At 36.2% G+C, this 17,965-nt stretch overlaps 1 protein-coding gene across 1 annotated transcript in view; it reads left to right on the top strand.

Annotated features, from left to right (window-relative positions):
* Positions 1 to 676: 676 nt before the first annotated feature.
* LOC148954074 (uncharacterized) overlaps positions 677 to 17,965 on the top strand; it is a 75,367-nt gene continuing 58,078 nt past the window's right edge. Inside the window, exon 1 of the mRNA XM_089085813.1 lies at positions 677 to 696. Within this exon, the coding sequence (XP_088941939.1) occupies positions 685 to 696 (12 nt within the window). The 5' untranslated portion in view covers positions 677 to 684. The remainder of the gene's footprint in view (positions 697 to 17,965) is intronic.

The raw sequence follows: 17,965 nt of genomic DNA, 5'->3' as shown, positions 1-17,965 counted from the left end.
CCCTATTTTGGGCCCCTTCCCTAAGAAAAATCCTGGATCCACCCCTGATATTGGCTAATTTTTGTCTGTGACATCTCTATGCATCTGGCATCTCTAGTATCTTCATTATGTATGAGAAGTGCTACCTATTAATGCTTAATGTCAATGTTATGATGTGAAAGCTATTGACACTCTGGGCTATAAGGCTTAGGAAGAAATGAAATGGAAAATGCTCCAAGGAAGCCTATAGGCCTAAAAACATTCTATGGTTGATTATTTGTAAAAGGCTTGCAACTGTAATTTATTATTTTAGTAAAGTTGTCTAAAACTGCAATTTGGTTGCCTATTCTTGTTAAGTTGTTATTTTAAGTTCTTAGGGTTTTAGGCCTAGTGCTAAGTTGTCACCTGCAGGTCTGGTTCAGAATAGCAAGCCTACTTAAATAACAAGTAAATTCATGTTTAAATTTAAGTTGCATCAATAGAATGTTTGATAATACAATTTAAGTTGCTCAATTTCTGATGTCTGGAAAATTTGGCTTTCCTTAATTAATTTGGTAACAATAAGATGGACTTAGCCTACCTATTCACAATAGTGCCATGCCTTATTAGGCACTAGTTCTACTGTAACTTGGTGATGGAATGTCATTGGCATCTTCTTTTTTTAATATTAAAGAAGCCCTGGAAAAAGAACACCATAAAGCAAAGATGCAAAGATGGGTAAGATTCTAGAGAAGCTACTTTTTGCTAACTTGGAAAGGCTTTAGGTTAGGCAAATGAAACTTTCATTGATGGATCTACAGACTAAAGAGTGTAATGGGAAGGAATTGTGAAGTACCCACCTCTAAGTATTCTCCTTCTAGAGGGCACTGACCTTTGATGACCTTTAAACATTTTTTGTTATAAAAGTGAAACCTTGGAAAATAAATCTTCTAATTAAATGAAGTACAAGAAAAGTATTTTCAGCTTAACAACTTTGCTCAATCCTAATTTTTAAGGCTACAGAGATATGCAAGTAGGCTACATATCCTAAATTTATAAAAAAAAAACCTACTGATGTAGCTTAAAATTCAATGTAAATAACTAGAATTGCATTTTCAAAACGAAAGCCAGAGAAAATGAAACTTAAAAGTAAAAATTAAGGTTGGCCTTTAATGTTATTTTGTCCAAATTCCAATAAGTATAGACCTGTTTTGTAGGCACATTCCTAAGGCTTAGCAATCAGAGGAGGGTTGACACAGTAGCTTGGCAATACCTTCCCAGAATATGTTTTTGGCCCTGGATTCAGGCCAAACTCAAAGTTTCATTTTCCTAACCTTACCCCTTTCCAAGATAGCCAAAAGTAGCTTATCTAGAATTTCACTAAAAGATGATCAGTGGATTTCAGCAAATGTCTTATAAAGAACATCTGATAAGTTTTCAGTTTACAACCTAGTTTAGCTAGGATGAAAGTTAATACATCACTTAATGCTTTTTTTTATCCTCTTTCATAGTTCAATAATAATTTCTGGGGCAAATTCCATTTTGAGCCCTCAAAAGGTAAAACAGTCCATAGTTACCAAAAACCTTAAAAACATATTAAAAAGAACTGTTTAGTAAGAAAAAATTACCATTTGCAGCTGATTCAGGAATGGTAATTACTATTTTCCTTAGTCTAAATAGTTAAATGTTATTAAGAAGAAAAATTTGCTATTTTTTTAAAAACAGCCTCAAACCCTTAAAAAATGAAATCATAGCAAAACTAGGCCTGTTCTTTTACTCATCTTTGTGCTAAGATCTTAAATCTTTTGCCAAAGAACAATTAAAACTGAAATTTTAGCACTAAGATCTTGCATCTTATGGCATTCTTTTGCAAATGTCTTTCATCATTCTGCTCTGATCAGCAGTCTAAGAACAATGATGAGTATATAATCAAAGTTATCTCATCATTATTCTATGCAGAAGAAAAATGGCATCCTTCAAACTTTTTGCTAACATCAGTGAGTGGTAAGATCTTAGAACAAAGATGAGCTTAAGAATGGAAATTTTTGCAGAAAGATGTGAGGCCTTATTAGGTAAAGTTCTAATGTATGGGCTTCTTACTATCATGAAAAGTGGCTGAGTTAGGTAAATAAAACTTTCAGGAGTGAATCTTAGGAAAAAATATTCTGGGAAGGTGCTACTAGCTACTATGTCTACCCCTTTCTTAGTTCTAGGGCTTTGTTGATTATATTTTTAACTGATTTCAGGCAAAAAATGTTTTACCTTTGTTTTAGGTTTCAATTACTTTTCCATTGGGTTTAAATTTTGAAAATACACAATTCCTCTTATTTCAGCAGAATTGTAAGCCATATTAAGAACCCCCCCCCCCCCCAAAAAAAAAGAAGAAATGATAATAATTTGTTTAAAACCTTATAAATCAGAACTAAGCAAAGGTGTGAGGATGTGAAGGTGTAATTTTTTTGGACCTCATTTACCTTAATTTGCACTTGCCTGCAATAAGGACAAATCCTGTAGACGCCAGTCAATAATGATGGTGACTCAGCTCATTGGGCACATCCCAAACTGTGTGCCATAGCTTGCTGCACTAATCTCTGTCAACAGCTGACTTAAAGGCTTTGGTGTTAGGGGACATGACTGCATTCTGGCCAAGGGAATTCCATAGGCCAACCACACAGTTGGAGAGAAATTTGTTTTGCAGCCTGGTATTAGCATGTTTCTGGGAGAGCTTCAGGGGGTGCCCTCTTGGTCTTGATGAACTATCTAACTGGAATAAGTCAGGGATGATATTGTGGTTGCAGATCAATTTGTATGTCATCAATACATCCTCTTGCTTACATTAGTATGTGAGAGATGGTATATTGAGCCTCTGGAGTCTGGTAGAATATGGCAAACCTTGAAAACCCCTTATGCATTTCATTGCTCGCTGCTGCACCAATTCCAGAATTGATTGGTCAAGCTTGTTAACTGGCATGGCAATGGACATCCCAAATTCTAATTTTGGTTGGATCAGGCCCTTTAGGAGCTTAGTAATCACTGCTGGAGATCTACTGCAGAACATTCTCTTTATTATACCAAGAGTTTGGTTGGCTTTGGCTACTGCAGACTGTGTGTGTCAGTTGAATTTGAGCTTGTTATCAACAAAGACTCCCAGATCTTTTTTGCAGTGACTGGTTGTAAGTGGCTGTTTAGAACCACCATTGGATTCCATAAAATACTGGCTGAGAGGGTTGTTTGCTCCAAAATGTATGACCTTGCATTTCTGGATATTAAATTCTAGTCGCCATGTTTTGCCCATGTTGAGAGTGCATTGAGATCTGCTTGGATATCTTTGGTACTTTGGGGGTCATAAATTGGACCAATTATTTTGGAATCATCAGCATATAAGCAAATCTTATTCTTTATGATTGAAGGTGCATCATTAATATAAATGTTGAATAGAGTTGGGCCCAAAACCATGCCTTGGGGTACTCCACTTTCTACATTTGCTGATTCTGAGAAGAAAATTGATCCACCATCCCCAAATACTCTTATCACCTGCTTCCTGTTGGTAAGAAATTGCATCGTCCAATTTATGACTTCATTGTGGAGGCATATTGCATGGAGTTTAGAATTTAGTCTCCTGTGACATACTTTATTGAATGCCTTTGCTAAGTCTAAAAATATCATATCAACTGGGGATCCCATGTCCATAAGTTCTGTGACATGCTCATAAGCATCAATGAGGTTAGTATCAACTGGGGCCATGTTGGCTATGAGATAGTAGTATGTTTGCATTTAGGTTTTCAATAATGGCTGAGTTAACTATGCCTTCAAGAAGTTTTTCCACTCCCAAGGTGAGACTAATTGGTTGATAGTTGCTGGCTTCATCTCTGCTGCTTCCTTTATGAACAGGTGTAATGTAAGCTTCCTTCCAATCTTGTGGGATAGATTTAGTATTTAGAAACTTTTGAAATAGTAAGGTGAGAGGATGTGATACTACTGCATACGTCTCCTTCAAAAGCTGAGGCGGCACTCCGTCAGGTCCTGTTGATTTATTTGGGTTAATCTTCTTTATTCAAGTCTCTATGGCTACTTTAGTAGTATTAATGGGTGGCATACTTTTTTGAATTTCGTACTGTGGGGAGTCTGGAAGTGGGGCAGTATCTGCAACTCTGAATACTGAAATGAACTGCTTATTTAATGCATTAGCTATCTCCCTTGGGTCACAGATTTTTGATCCATCTTGTACAAGTTGAGTGACAGAATGCCTTCCAGGCTTACCTGATGACACATACCTCCAAAATTTCTTAGGGTTAGTTTTTGTTGCAACTGCCACTGATTCCTCATACTTCTTGGTGGTATTTCTGGTGAGACTTCTCAGCTGGTTATGCTGAAGATTTGTTTTGTAAGGACTGTTTGATGGGGAGGTAGCTAAATCTTCAAACAGTAAGTAATAAGCCACTAGACAAGAACATTGGTCCTATAGACAAGAAAATTGGTCCTATAGACATCATCATGGAGCATTACAAGCATAGAAATCTTTAGCTCACTCCAAGCTATGATTTAAGCTAACATCCTAGATTAACAATTCCACAGAAGAAATATCTTAATAAAGTAAAAGTAGTACAATTAGGTTTGCTATTATATGCTCCTTTCAAATAAAATAGGCAATGAAGCCCCCACCCCCACCCCACCTCTGATGGTCCCAAATTTTGTCCTATGATTTGTAAATAAAAGAAAACAATAAAATTTGTGCTTTGTAGTATACTGCATGTCTCTCTGAGGCTAGTCAGATTTTCATGTTTCCTTCTATTGTCTTCCAAATTTTTGATAACAGTTTATTTTTATCCCACAATTATAGTATGGTCACCCAGGCAGAATGGTTTTCACAAGCTGTTAGAGTTCACAACTCTCAAGGTGTGCCTCACTTCTCCTTGTCTACAACTGTTTTAAGCAGTGTTCCCCAGGGGACCATTCTTGGGCCAAGTCTCTTCAGCTTATTTATAAATGATGCACCCAATCTTCTCTCAAACCTCCTCATTCTTTATGCTGATGATTCAAAGCTTGTTGGTAAAGCAGCCACAACCTCTGACCCACAATCTATCCAAAAGAACCTTGATATTCTTGGACTTGGGCTGATGCATGGCTACTCTCTTTCAATGCTGACAAATGCCATGTAATCCACTTTGGCAATTCATAGAAACTTCATAGAAACACAGTTTGACTTGAAGTATAGGCAAATTCACAAAGAATATACCATTGCAAAGTGCACACTAGAGAATTTGTAGTTTTTTATGTAATCACTGTTGCCACATAATTTCCAACTGTTAACAAGTAGATATCATCAGTGAACCATCTACTAGCCCCCCCCCCCCAAAAAAAAATTAAAAACTTAACTAAATTTTTCTGAGAATGGCCTGCAAAACCTTTGTATTCTGCAGAAAGCTGGCACATTGATAACTTTATTGGTGTTTTACATACTATTGGCAGGCTAAGCACATTTTTTTTAGGCTACTTTTCCTGTTTGCTCTGTTATTTTTTTTGCTTTCTTTTTATTTTAGAATTCACTGGAGTTACTTTCTAAAATGATGGGAGTTCGCAATGGCTGCCGGTTAATTGAAAGTAACTGCAAAGTTAGTTGGATACAGGGTCGAAAGTGGTTGTATGATCCATTTAAGCCAACAAGCTACAATCTCAAAGAATAAAAGAAAATCTAGAATTGAAAATACTTGTACAAATGAGATGGAATAAAGTGAGAATTCTCCCCTACAAGACTAACTGAAATATAAGGACCAAAAAAAAAAAAAAAAATCCTTTTCATGTTTTTATTCACTTTTTTTTGTGCAAAAAACTTTCAAAAAACTTTTTTCCAGAAGGTAATACATGAATGGACACCAGTTAAAAACAAAATCTCTCACTAGCTCATTAGGATAAAAATGCAGTTTGAGATAGTCCATTTTTTGTGCTCAATGATATTTATTCTGGCCAACTCTGGATGTATTCCACATACAATAAAAAAAAAGTTTTCATGTTCTGTATCCTAGCTTATGTACATTTAATTTTCAAACATGCTAATGCTTGATTTCCATAGGTTTCAGAATTTACAATCAATGAATTTTTGTACTGGGCTGCAAAATGCTGACATTATTGTGAAGTTCTATTGTGCATTCTAGAAGTGTTTGCATGTGATCAAAGTGTTTTTTTTAAACTTTCATTGCAGTTGGCTTGTGATATGGTCAGGGGTCTCACTAAGGGGGGGGGGCTCTCCCCCCTCCTCCCCTAAAGAACCTCAGAAAGGACTTTTGTCAGACAAAGCCTGACAAAAGTTGCTATCTTTTGGCGTAAAGTGAACCTTCCACACGGGATTTGTCAGGCAAAGCCTAACAAAACTTACTTCTTCATGTGTGCAAAGTTAACAGAAACCTATTGGCCCCCTTGAAAAATGACTAGTAGAGCAGAGCGATTCAAAACTTGTTATTTTGTTGGTCTAATGTAATTCTTCTTCTTCTATTTAACAGCAGGCGGGCTTTTCAGTAATGCTATTTAGCCCTTTTTCCTTTTGCTTCACTCTGTGGGCTACAGAGCTACTGGCTTAATTGCCTTATATTTATTAGATATTGTCAGATATCTTTCAGTAGATGTTTCGACTCAAGGAGTTCAAATATAAGATGATAGATATTGATTTCTGTGCTCTGTGTGCAGGAATAGTCGGATAGGCTCTTGGCTGATAGTGAGATTTTGTGGTGTTTGAAGCATTTTAACAGTTTACAAAGCAAGGTATGTTGTGCAGACGTCAGCATATTACATTCAAATAGGCAATGGTCAGTTGTTTCATTATTCATATTACAATGCCTGCAAAGAGGGGACAGGGGAATTGAACCACTTGAATTAGAAAACTTATACGAGAATGCAAGAAAATTTAGTCCATTTATTCCAGAACAAATTCTATGATAAATTTTAGAAAAATACTTATTGGGAAAGGGGGAAAGGATAGGATTAATCTTATTAAAGTTAATATCTGATAGTCTCTATCGGTAAATATCTCTAATCGGGATTGGTCTCCCACTTGGCTCTCTAATCGGGATTGGTCTCCCACTTGGCTGGTCAATATTTATAGCATTTTTTGCTATTTCATCAACCTGATGATTACCACTTATACCAGAGTGGCTAGGATGGTACTGAAAATAAGTTCTTATACCCCTTGAAGCGAGATTATCTATAACACTGAGACAATGATAAGTGTCAATGTCCAACTTATACTGAGGAGCTGAGGCCAGCAACCTAAGGCTTGATAAAGAGTCGGAATATACAATAATATTATTTGAATTTGCAATCAAAGGTTGGTAATGTCAAAAAAGACTGTCGTCTTCTCCTTCTTCTTCTATTTCACAGCAGGCGGGCTTTTCAGTAGATACTATTTAGCCCTTTTCCTTTTGCTTCACTCTGTGGGCTACAGAGCTACTGGCTTGGTTGTCTCTTATTTATTAGATATTCTCAGATATCTTTCAGTAGATCTTTCGACTCAAGGAGTTCAAATATAAGATGATAGATGTTGATTTCTCTGCTCTGTGTGCAGGCATAGTTGGCTAGGCTCTTGGCTGATAGTGAGATTTTGTAGTGTTTGAAGCACTTTGACAGTTTACAAAGCAAGGTATGCTGTGCAGACGTCAGCATATTACATTCGAATAGGCAGTGGTCAATTGTTTCATTATACATATTACAATATACATAATACCTGCAAAGAGGGGACAGGGGAACAGAACCACTTGAATTGGGAAACTGATAAGAGAATGCAAGAAAATTTAGTCCATTTGTTTCAGAACAAATTCTATGATAAATTTTAGAAAAATAATTATTGGGAAAGGGGGAAAGAATAGGATTATTCTTATTAAACGTAATATCTGATAGTCTCCATTGGTAAATATCTCTAATGGGGATTGGTCTCCCACTTGGTTGGTCAATATTTACAGCATTTTTTACTATTTCATCAACCTGATGATTACCACTTATACCAGATTGGCTAGGAATATATTGAAGATTAGCTGTTATGCCAGTTGAGGCAAGATTATCAATGATACTAAGACAATGATAAGTGTCAATATCCAGCTTACACTGAGGAGCTGAAGACAGCAACTCAGGGCTTGACAAAGAGTCAGAATAAACTATAATATTATTAGAATTAGTAATCAAATGTTTATTTTCCATAAGGTGTTCTAATGCCATGATTATGGCGTTTAACTCTGCAGACATTATAGATACATTATTATACAATCTCTCACCCATTGCAATTTTCAGGTGAGGAAGGAAAGCACCACTTGCCACCTTCTCATTTATTTTGTACCCATCAACAAAGATTTGGAAATGGTTTTTATAAGTAATTGTACTAAATTCAGCAAATTTTTTCTGGACAAAAGCAATGGGGGTTGAATTTTTAGTCCACTTTGAGAAATCAGTATTTATTATGGGGATTGGCCAATTCAATGAAGGGGAATGGGGGAAAGTAGGTGCAATAGAGTTTGCAGGTACAGGGAACTTCTTCTGAATATTGGTATACTCTTCTGCAATGCCTCTATACATGGCTGGATTTCTTAACCAATTATGTAGGGTGTGTGAGCTATTTGATTCAATTTTTGTAATATGTTTTATCAAGAGAAAGCTGCTTCTCTCCCTTATTGTTGTTAATCCACTCTCCTTAAGCAGAAACTTGGTGCTTTAGGGTGTCCTAAGACCAAATATGAGACGTATTATATCGTTTTGTATTGTTTCAATTTTTGCATCTGGGTCTTTGCATGCCAAAGTCAATATGGGGTCTTATATGTGATTTATAGAACTGGAGTAAGGTTTTCTCCTTACAGCCCCAGGGTGTGGAAAGAAGTCTTTTTAGTATACTTGTTTTTCTATAACATTTTTTTATTGTGTTTGAAATGTGGAGGTGAAAGTTAAGTTTTTGGTCAAGCATGAGACCTAGGTAACTAATATGATTATCATCTGGAATAGTTGTTCCATCTAGAGTTAGCCTTATATTAACATGATTTTGCTTTCAGTGAAATTGGATTATTTTCGACTTGGTAGGTGCAATGGGTAAATCTGAATATTGAGAGAATTTTTCAAATTGGAAAAGTGACTTTTGCAGCTTTGACTGTGCAATATCAAAGGTGTTGCCAGGTGACCATAGTACCAGATCATCAGCATATTGTAGATTCGTGTGGGGGAGGTTCATATCCCAGAGATATTGGGCAAAGATGAGGCAGCTGATGACTGATCCCTGAGGAAGGCCTTTGGTTATTGTCTTTTGGGGTGAAGAGGCTGAACCTGCACAAACAATGAAACTTCGCAATTCTGTGAAAGATTTTATAAAAGATACTAGCTTGGGGGGTAGTCCAAGGTTTGCAAGTTTTTTTAAAAGGATTTGGTGGTTCACATTGTCATATGCCCCTTCAAAATCTAGGAAAGCTGCAACTAGGACATTATTTTTTGAGAATGATTCATTCATTACATTTGTTAACAATATGAAAGCATCTGTTGAGGAATGGTGTTTCCTGAAACCAGTTTGAGTGTGAGGGATCATATTATTTTTTTCAACAAACCAGAGGAGTCGTTAATAGATCATTTTCTACATTATTTTCTCCATCACAGGAGTAATCATTATGGGCCTCTAAGACTCCGTGTTATTTTTGGGTTTATTTTTCTTTAGGATTGGTAAGAGGGACGAACATTTCCAGATATTGGGGAACATAGATGAAGCCCAAGCATGATTATAACAATTTAGAAGTTCCTATTTGTATGAAGGGGTGAGATTCTTTATCCATGTAGGGTATATAGTGTCATAGCTGCTGCTAGTCTTGGTCCTAATATGATGTATTGCATAATTCATTTCCTGGATTGAAAATGGGCTGGTTATATACTCGGATCCTGGGCGAGGTTGGTAATTTGGGTTCATAGGAAATTCAGACATTTTGCTACAATTATTTGATGTTAGCTTACTAACAAAAAGAGTGGCAAAAAAAAGCCTAGCTTTTTCAATATCATTGTCATAATGAACATTATTATGTATAAGCTCATGCAGTAGTGGGTTGGCGGAAGTCTTTTTCCCATAGATGTAGCTTATGACTTTATGTATAATTGGCTCATGTGTTTCTCTGGAGAGATTATTTGCAAAATTATTCCAGTAGTTATATTTAGCATTTATTATAGTCCTTTTTAGATTAGATTCTGCTTGTAATTTCTTTGCATATGTAGTAGGTGATGGTTTATTTAGGAATTTTCTCCAAGCCGCCTTTTTGTTTTCTATTTATGTTTGCACTCATTTGTCCACCATGCTCTGAGAATATATTTAGGGATGATTTTATTGGGCGTGATCCTGAGGATAGAATGATTAGCTTTATTTATTAGTAAAAAGACCAGAACTCCAGTATTTGTGTCAGTTGTTAGATTTGAAATGCATGAATTTTGGTGGAAACTTGTAATTTCATCGTTTAGCTTATTTTGAAACATAGGCAAAATTGCTTTAGTGTTGATATATTTGGAGTTATGTGATAGGGTTTCAGCAGGTTCGTTTAGGGAGCAAACATGGCAAAGTGGTCTGTACATAGACTAACAATTTTATTTATATAAATTTTATTCAAAATATTTAAAGACACAATTTGTAGGTCAATTGTGGAGAAACTGCCACTTTTGGGGTTGAAATATGTATTCAGGTTTGGAGGGGTAGCAACAGCTAATTCCATATTATTTGAAGTCATATGCTCAATGAACTTACCAGCTTTGTTTGCTGGTTTATTCCCCCACAAAAGGCTGTGAGCATTAAAGTCTCTACAAATAATGAGATTTTTCAGCATGTTAAGATTACTTATTATATAACTGAAGAAATACATGGCAACTTTGGTTTGGCCATTAGAGTAATAAAAGCTTAATATTTAAGTTTTGTATTATTCAGCCAAACACTGATACCAACTGTGTCAACACCATTTACAAAATCTGGAAAGTGGATGCCACAGAATTTTATATTATTTTTAACTATTAATGCTGCTCCACCTCCTTTTCTCTCTTATGATCTATCCTTTCTCAGGATAGTATATCCCAGAGACTTAATTTGTTGATTTTGGGTTAAATGAGTTTCCTGGAGGCAAGCAATATTGATGGAATTATTATTCATAAAATATATTAGTTCATTTAACTTATTTTCTGTGAGTGGTCTTACGTTCCACTGGAGTATTGATGTGTGTTGTGTTGTTGATTTATTTTTCATATGACTGTGTATCAATGTTCAGCTTTGTTAATAGTAAAGCAAGATCTTTTTTTGCTTGAATGAGCATATGATCAGGGATGAAGATTTTTTCCAATTCTGCAATGATTTTTGTTTTCTGTAGTTGATGTATATTCTTGGCCTGAACTGCATTACAGTTTAGAATGAATAAGCATATATTTGGGGATTGCATGTTTAGTTGTGCATCCTGTTTGTCAGTTAAGGGATTGATTCCTGGTAGTGTTTCTGGTTTGTTTCTTCTTGGGAGAGGGTGCCAGGCCGACCTCATCTCACTAGACAAGGAGGCTTGTTGACTTGGTGGTTCATTCTGATAGAGATGTGAGCTAGGGGGCTTAAATGATGGTGTTTTGTAAAGGGTACTTGATGCATTGGGAGTGTTTGACTTGGGAGTTTTATTTGATTTCATTATAGGATTTATTTGGTGTGGTTGGACAGCATTTGCTTCCATAGCTGCAAAAGGGAATGGAATGGCCTTCTCTCTTGCTACTTGGAGTGTTAGTGCTCTTTTCTTATATGCAGGGCATTGTGATTTATTGGTAGATTCATGTGGGCCTTTACAATTGATACATGTAGGCTGAGTGTTGTTGCAAGTTGTCAACTCTTTAGGATGGGAGCCTTTACAATTACTACAGGCTAAGAGAATTTCATTGCATTTATTTGTTTTGTGTCCCAGTTTCAGACACTTCTGACACTGGATAGGCCTTGGCTTGTATTCCTTGTGCGGTTTGATTTGCCCAAATAGGAATAATATTTCTGGGATATTAATTTTTTCCTTCAGTGTAAATAAGAAAGATCTACTTGTTTTTAATCCATTAGAGTTGGGTTTACCCAGTTGAGTGACATCTTCTACAGGGAATGTGTTACCGGCCCTATCTGAGAGCCCTTCTTTTAACTCGTGAATTGGTAATTCTAGGGGAACATTATATATTACTATTTTTGTTGGGGATTGTTTTGGGTTCCATTTAGATGAATTAATTGGGGTGTTCAGATTGATTTCTAATCTTGGACAGCTATTAGCAAGGATCCATCACGTTGAATGTTAAGAGAAAACATTGATTTTAACATTTTGAAAATTGCAACCCTTATTGTAGTAATCTTTGTTATTTCAAAGGGGGTAATAGGAGAAATTTTGAGGTAAATTCCTAAGTTTTGGGAAGGAGAATCATGGACTGGGGGAGGGGAAATACTGTTAATTGGGGACGTTTTTTTCCTTTTTTTGGAGCTCCTAGAAAGGACCTCTTGAAACCCATTATCATCAATTGTGACATTAGCTCCAACACTGATCATTGTCCTATTCTCAAAACTTGAGCTTTCATGTGAGCTTTGTGATAGAGAACTTGACCAGCCAAGATGGGGCAGAAATGGATCAATTTCATTAGTATTTGGGGTGGGATCCAGAGGGACTTTTTTTTAGGGGGAGTTCTTTGCATTGCCTGTTGGAATAAGCTTTAAGCTAAACAGGAAAGGATAATACTATGATACCAGACCGTCTGCACTCTACTGTGGGGAAAACTTCACCATCCGAAAAAGAAACACCACAGTATGGCCCTGAGGAGGATTTTGAGCACGATTGGTTCGGTACAACTACTGATAAATCGAGACAATAATTCACAAGAAATTTATTTGTAAATTTCTTAAAGTGTTGCTGTTGTTGTTGACTTACCAAACTGATCAAAAAAGACTGTCGTTGGGCAAAGAACAGCAAAATTTACTGCTTCATCTGCGCAAAGTTGACAGAAACCAATAGCTCTAGAAAGCAACCTGTTGAGCCAAACGCTACAAACCCTTAATATATAGTTGGTCCAATCTAATGTCATTAAAGACTTCCGTCAGGCAAAGAACTATGAAATTTAGTGCTTTATCTGCACAAAGTAAACAAAAACTTAATATGTTTTTGGTTCATTATTATGTTGTAAAATACTTACATCGGGAAAAAACAACTAAATTGACTGCTCCATCTGCGTAAAAGTTTACAGAAACCAATTTACTACCTAGAAAGCAACTTGTTGGGTGGATCCTTGCAAAACTTGATATTTTTCAACAGGTTGTTTAGCTGGGACAATTCTAGTGTTTCTACTGAAAAAAAAACTTGTTGGAAAATATTTTTGTTTCTTTTCAAAATATCGGAGTCTGAATAGAAGAAGATGTGGCTTCAAAAAAAATCGAAGTTACTTATCCTCTCAGGTCTGACACTATGGAATCTGGTGAAAAAAAAAAAAAAACATTGGAAGAAGTTCGCTGCTCAGAAATTGATAACAAAGAAACGGTAGGAATCCGCAATACTTTTGCTATTCTTTCTGGCTTTGTTGACTTTACCAAGTAGCAAGGAAAACTGACCATTGAAGTTAAGTTGGATTCCGTCATTAACGAACTAGACACTGCAATACAAGCGCTAGACATAGAGCAATCAATCAGCGAATATGGAACTAGGCTTATTACTCAGTCAGAAAAGTTAACTTCTCGGAAAGTGTGAACAATGGAAGGAGTAGAATCTGAAGCCGAAAATTTACAACAAGCTGGAAATGTAAGAGTCAGAAAAGGTGAAGCTTATCGAACTAGGACCAATTTAGCCAAAAATCAATTTTCCAAAAAACGAGGAAATCCAATCCCAGACTTCCATGCACCAGTTGCTGTTTGTTAGAAACTGGTACAATGAGTACCCGCACCCAGAGTATAGTGTCGAGAAAGACTTAGCTTACTCCTTTGCCTGTTCATTGTTTACAACAGGACCTGGCCGTGAATACAGAAATAAAGATTCTTCATTTATAAAAGGAACTAGAAACTGGCACAAAAGGCGAAGCAAGGGTACCAATGCGAGAAATGTTCGTCACTCACTTCCAATCAAATGATCACAAAGCTTCTATAGATAGTCTTATTTGTTTTATAGAGAAATAAATCATTGCCAAGCTTAGTAAGGAGAAGCTAATGAAAGATATAGAGTCAGAAAAAGAAAGGAAAAGAGGGTCTCACATTATATACATGTTGCTAGATGTTACCACCACTCTAGGTAAACAAGGGTTGGCATTTTGTGGAAACAATCATGACGGGGGAAACCACGTTGAGCTAGCAAATCTTCTTTTTAGACACAACATAGAAATGAACCATTGAATGAAAAGCCAGATAAAGCCAAATCTGTTAGGTAGTAGGTAAAATAAATAAATTGCGATTGTTCTAACAGAGCTAGTTCAAGAATCGTGGGAGAAGTTAATCAAGCTGACTTCTATGGCATCTTCGCAGACAAAACACCCGCTGCCAGCCTTGAAGTGTTTAGCTGTAGGCGTGCAGTACATTGATACAGGGAGCCGCTAGCATCGGATAGAGACGGAGTCAAAGAAAGGAGCCGATATAGCCGAAGATATTCTACGAGTTTTGCGAAAGGCTCGTATCAATGAAGAAAAACTGGCATTTCAATGCTACGATTTTACAAGTAACATGAGTGGGCGAATCGATGGAACACAATTTCACATTTCCAGGAAGTTAGGAAGAAATACTCAATACCTAAAATGCCTACCAACTATGGGACACGATCGACTTGACCATCTCATGCTCATGGTGTCAGAAAAAGACCTACTGGAAAAAATGGACCTCAATCTACTTGTAGAAAAGTGGAAAGTTAGAAAACTGCGCAGCCTTTAAGTTTAGCTTATTTTCTTTGTCTTGATTTTTCCTTTGTACCTGAGTTTTTCTCTACATTATATGACAATTTTCTGAAACTAATAAGCATCATTTTAACACCTAAAAAACGATGTAACAAATGTCGGTTGTCGTCGGCACCTACCCAAATTCGTCGGCACATTTGTAACGCCCTTACAATTGAAATGAGATTTTCATACTGTTCTACTAAAATATCTTCCTCTTTTCATAAATTTGTTGCAGATACTGCAGGTTCTTGCTGGCAATAAATAAAAATCCTAACTTTCACTACAGTCAGCTTAAAAAATAAAGATTTTTTTTAAGCAAATGCTGAACTAATTAAAAAACATGGATTGAATTTTTTGAATAATATGTGAATTGATTTTGTATTTGATGATGAGTGATTTTCATTAGATGGCAAATTTGGGAGCCGGCGCCCTCCCTGGAAATCCCCCCCCCATGCAAAATTTTCCCTCACGCAAACTTGAACAGTCACAGAGAAAGTACAAAATAGGTATTTCAGAATGTTGAGCAGATGTCCTAAGGGATAAGGTAACAAAAGAACCATATTAAATCAGTCAAAATCAGTTTTAGGACATGGGATGGTTGGTGTCCAATCACTTTTGACTTATAAGAAAAGTCTAGAACTCTCAATTTCCGATCGAATGAGCATCATCCGAAGTTTTTATGACCACGAGGGGGAGGTTGGCGGTGGGGAAGGGGCAGCCCCCCTTCTATATGGAATAAATTCTGCTAACTTTGGGGTCTAATGTTACTCTTTACTTCCATAATAACAGCGTAGACTGGAAATATTCCCAGAAACCAAGAGGGATTAAACTTCAATTTCTAAAATGCACCCTTTGAGGCATCTGTCCCTTCCCTAACCAGAAAACCCTATTGTAGAGGATTAAAGCCCTCATCTTTATAAGTTTTGTGTATGTTGTACCAGAGAAAGATCATGGATGTCTGATCACTATCCAGGCATCAAAAGGACCAGACATACAGCTCTTGTTTTCCAGTCACTATCGATTTAAAAAACAAAGACAGACGTTTCAATGTTCGATCTATTTCCGACCACTCTTCCCATAACAACCTTATATCTTAACAATTGGAAATTTGCATATCTTACAGCCCTTACCCCACGGGCTGGGAGGGGGGGGGATGTCAAACCTGAAAGCATGGTTACTTGACCTTTGGACGATTTTGGACAAAATGGCTATCTCAAAATTTTGATCAGAAGGGTTTGGGAAAGAACAGTGTGTATAGTGGCTTGTTGCACTCCAATCACTTTTGACTCTCAATAAGGGCACTAGAACTTTTAATTTGCTATCAAATGAGCCCCTCCAAAGTCTATACGACTGCCCCTTCCATGTGAAGTGCCCCCTAGGAAAAAAAAATAATACGTTAAATCCCTATGGCTTTTTACTACAGGCAATGTTACAGCATTGCCTCTGACTTAAACTGGTGAGTTTCATTTTCAATTTCTCTTCTAATGAACATCCCAAATTATCCAAGGGGAATATGTGGGGGAATTTTCCGGGGGGGGGGACGCCTAGATTCTACAAATTTACAGACTTCAAGTACTTTTCCCACTTATCTCTAAAAATACTGTAATTTTTCAAAACATTTTCATGCACACGACAAATTTTTTACAGTATCAAAGGTTTATCCTTTACAAATTAAGCTTAACTATCTTGACAGATTTCATTCAAAATTTCTGAGAGATGTCTACTAAAATTACCTGAACTGTTGCCATTTATCTTCTAAAAGTGAACTAACTCGTATATATTACCAAAAGATTTGCTGCTTGCTCACACAAATTCTATTTTTAAAAAAGAAACAAAGGATAAACAGAAAACTAAAGTCTACTAATATCACTTCTGTTTTTTGTAAGATACAGCAAGTTTATTCAACTAAAATAGTATCCAATGCCTTGATGTTAATATTCCGATCCATTCCAGTCAACATGACTTCCGGTCAAATAGATCATCATATACCAATCTTCTTGACACATACAACAGAGCCACAGAGAATGTTGAGACTGGTTTTCCTGTAGATGTTAACTTGTTGAATCTTGCCAAGGCTTCCAACAAAGTCTGTTGTGTAAATGGGCTTTACTTTTATTACTGATTGTAGTTTGTATCTGGTTTAGGTCTTATTTCTTCATTTATAGGCATATCTGTTTAAGCTTGACATCTTGTATTTGTTAATTTCCGCTTATTTTAGTTTCGAATTTGCTCTTTAATTTTCATGGTAAACCAGTTTTAAATTAAAATCCTGCTAGTCCTTAAATTAAAATCCTTGTGCTGTATACCTCAATAGTAGGCAATTGGTTGCAGTAGTTGATGTAGGAACTGTGGTCATATGAATGGCTGTCATATAATTGGTTGTAGTAGGAAAAGTCCTAGTCAGTATATTTGCAGTAAGAGCAGTCATTTTGGGAGAAGTTTATTTAGTTGTGGTATTTGATTCTAGGGGAACTTTATTGGGAATAGCTTTGGAAGGATAGTTATTAAAGGAAACTTGCGGTAAGAACAGTTTTAGTTGGAATATTTTTTCTCCTAGTTGAAATTCCTGCTGAGAAACTGTTGTTGTAGTTGTAATAATAGCTGTATTAGGGTTGGATGCTTTCTGTAGAATTAAAATCTCATATTTTTTAGTTCGGATGCTTTCTCTTTGAAGCTTTTTTTTTTTAAATTGTAGGTTAATTTATCAATGCAATTAATTTATACATAAAAAACATTTAAAGAATAACATTTAATCTTTTATCAAAGTAATCCAGAATTGATTAAGAATTATCTAAAATTTACTACCATATATTTAAGAATCCAGGGTGACAGAAACTTGGACTCCATAGCCCCAAGTGGGACACTAATAGAATTTGACTCTTCTGGACTTGTGATAGTTATTTTCTAAAATAAACATCTTATATTATCTTGTAGGATTCTGGTTTCAACCAAGTTCAATGCAATCTCCTCTTGGCTGAAATAAATTTATGAAGTTTCTGTCTTGAAATAATCAATTAGGATTTTTTGGCAATAAGAGAAAACGTAGGACAATTGAAAGCTATTGTTTGTTCTCCTGCCTTTGGGCTGCTTGTGTTTTGCCTTCCCTGGAGGGTTATTTTTT

The sequence above is a fragment of the Artemia sp. Qi Xiang Cuo genome, chromosome 3 (genome assembly GCF_049724085.1).
Source record: "Artemia sp. Qi Xiang Cuo chromosome 3, ASM4972408v1, whole genome shotgun sequence".
NCBI classification, from domain to species: Eukaryota; Metazoa; Arthropoda; class Branchiopoda; order Anostraca; family Artemiidae; genus Artemia; species Artemia sp. Qi Xiang Cuo.
Note: the sequence above shows the minus strand (reverse complement) of the source record. Positions and strands in the feature narration are given on the sequence as shown.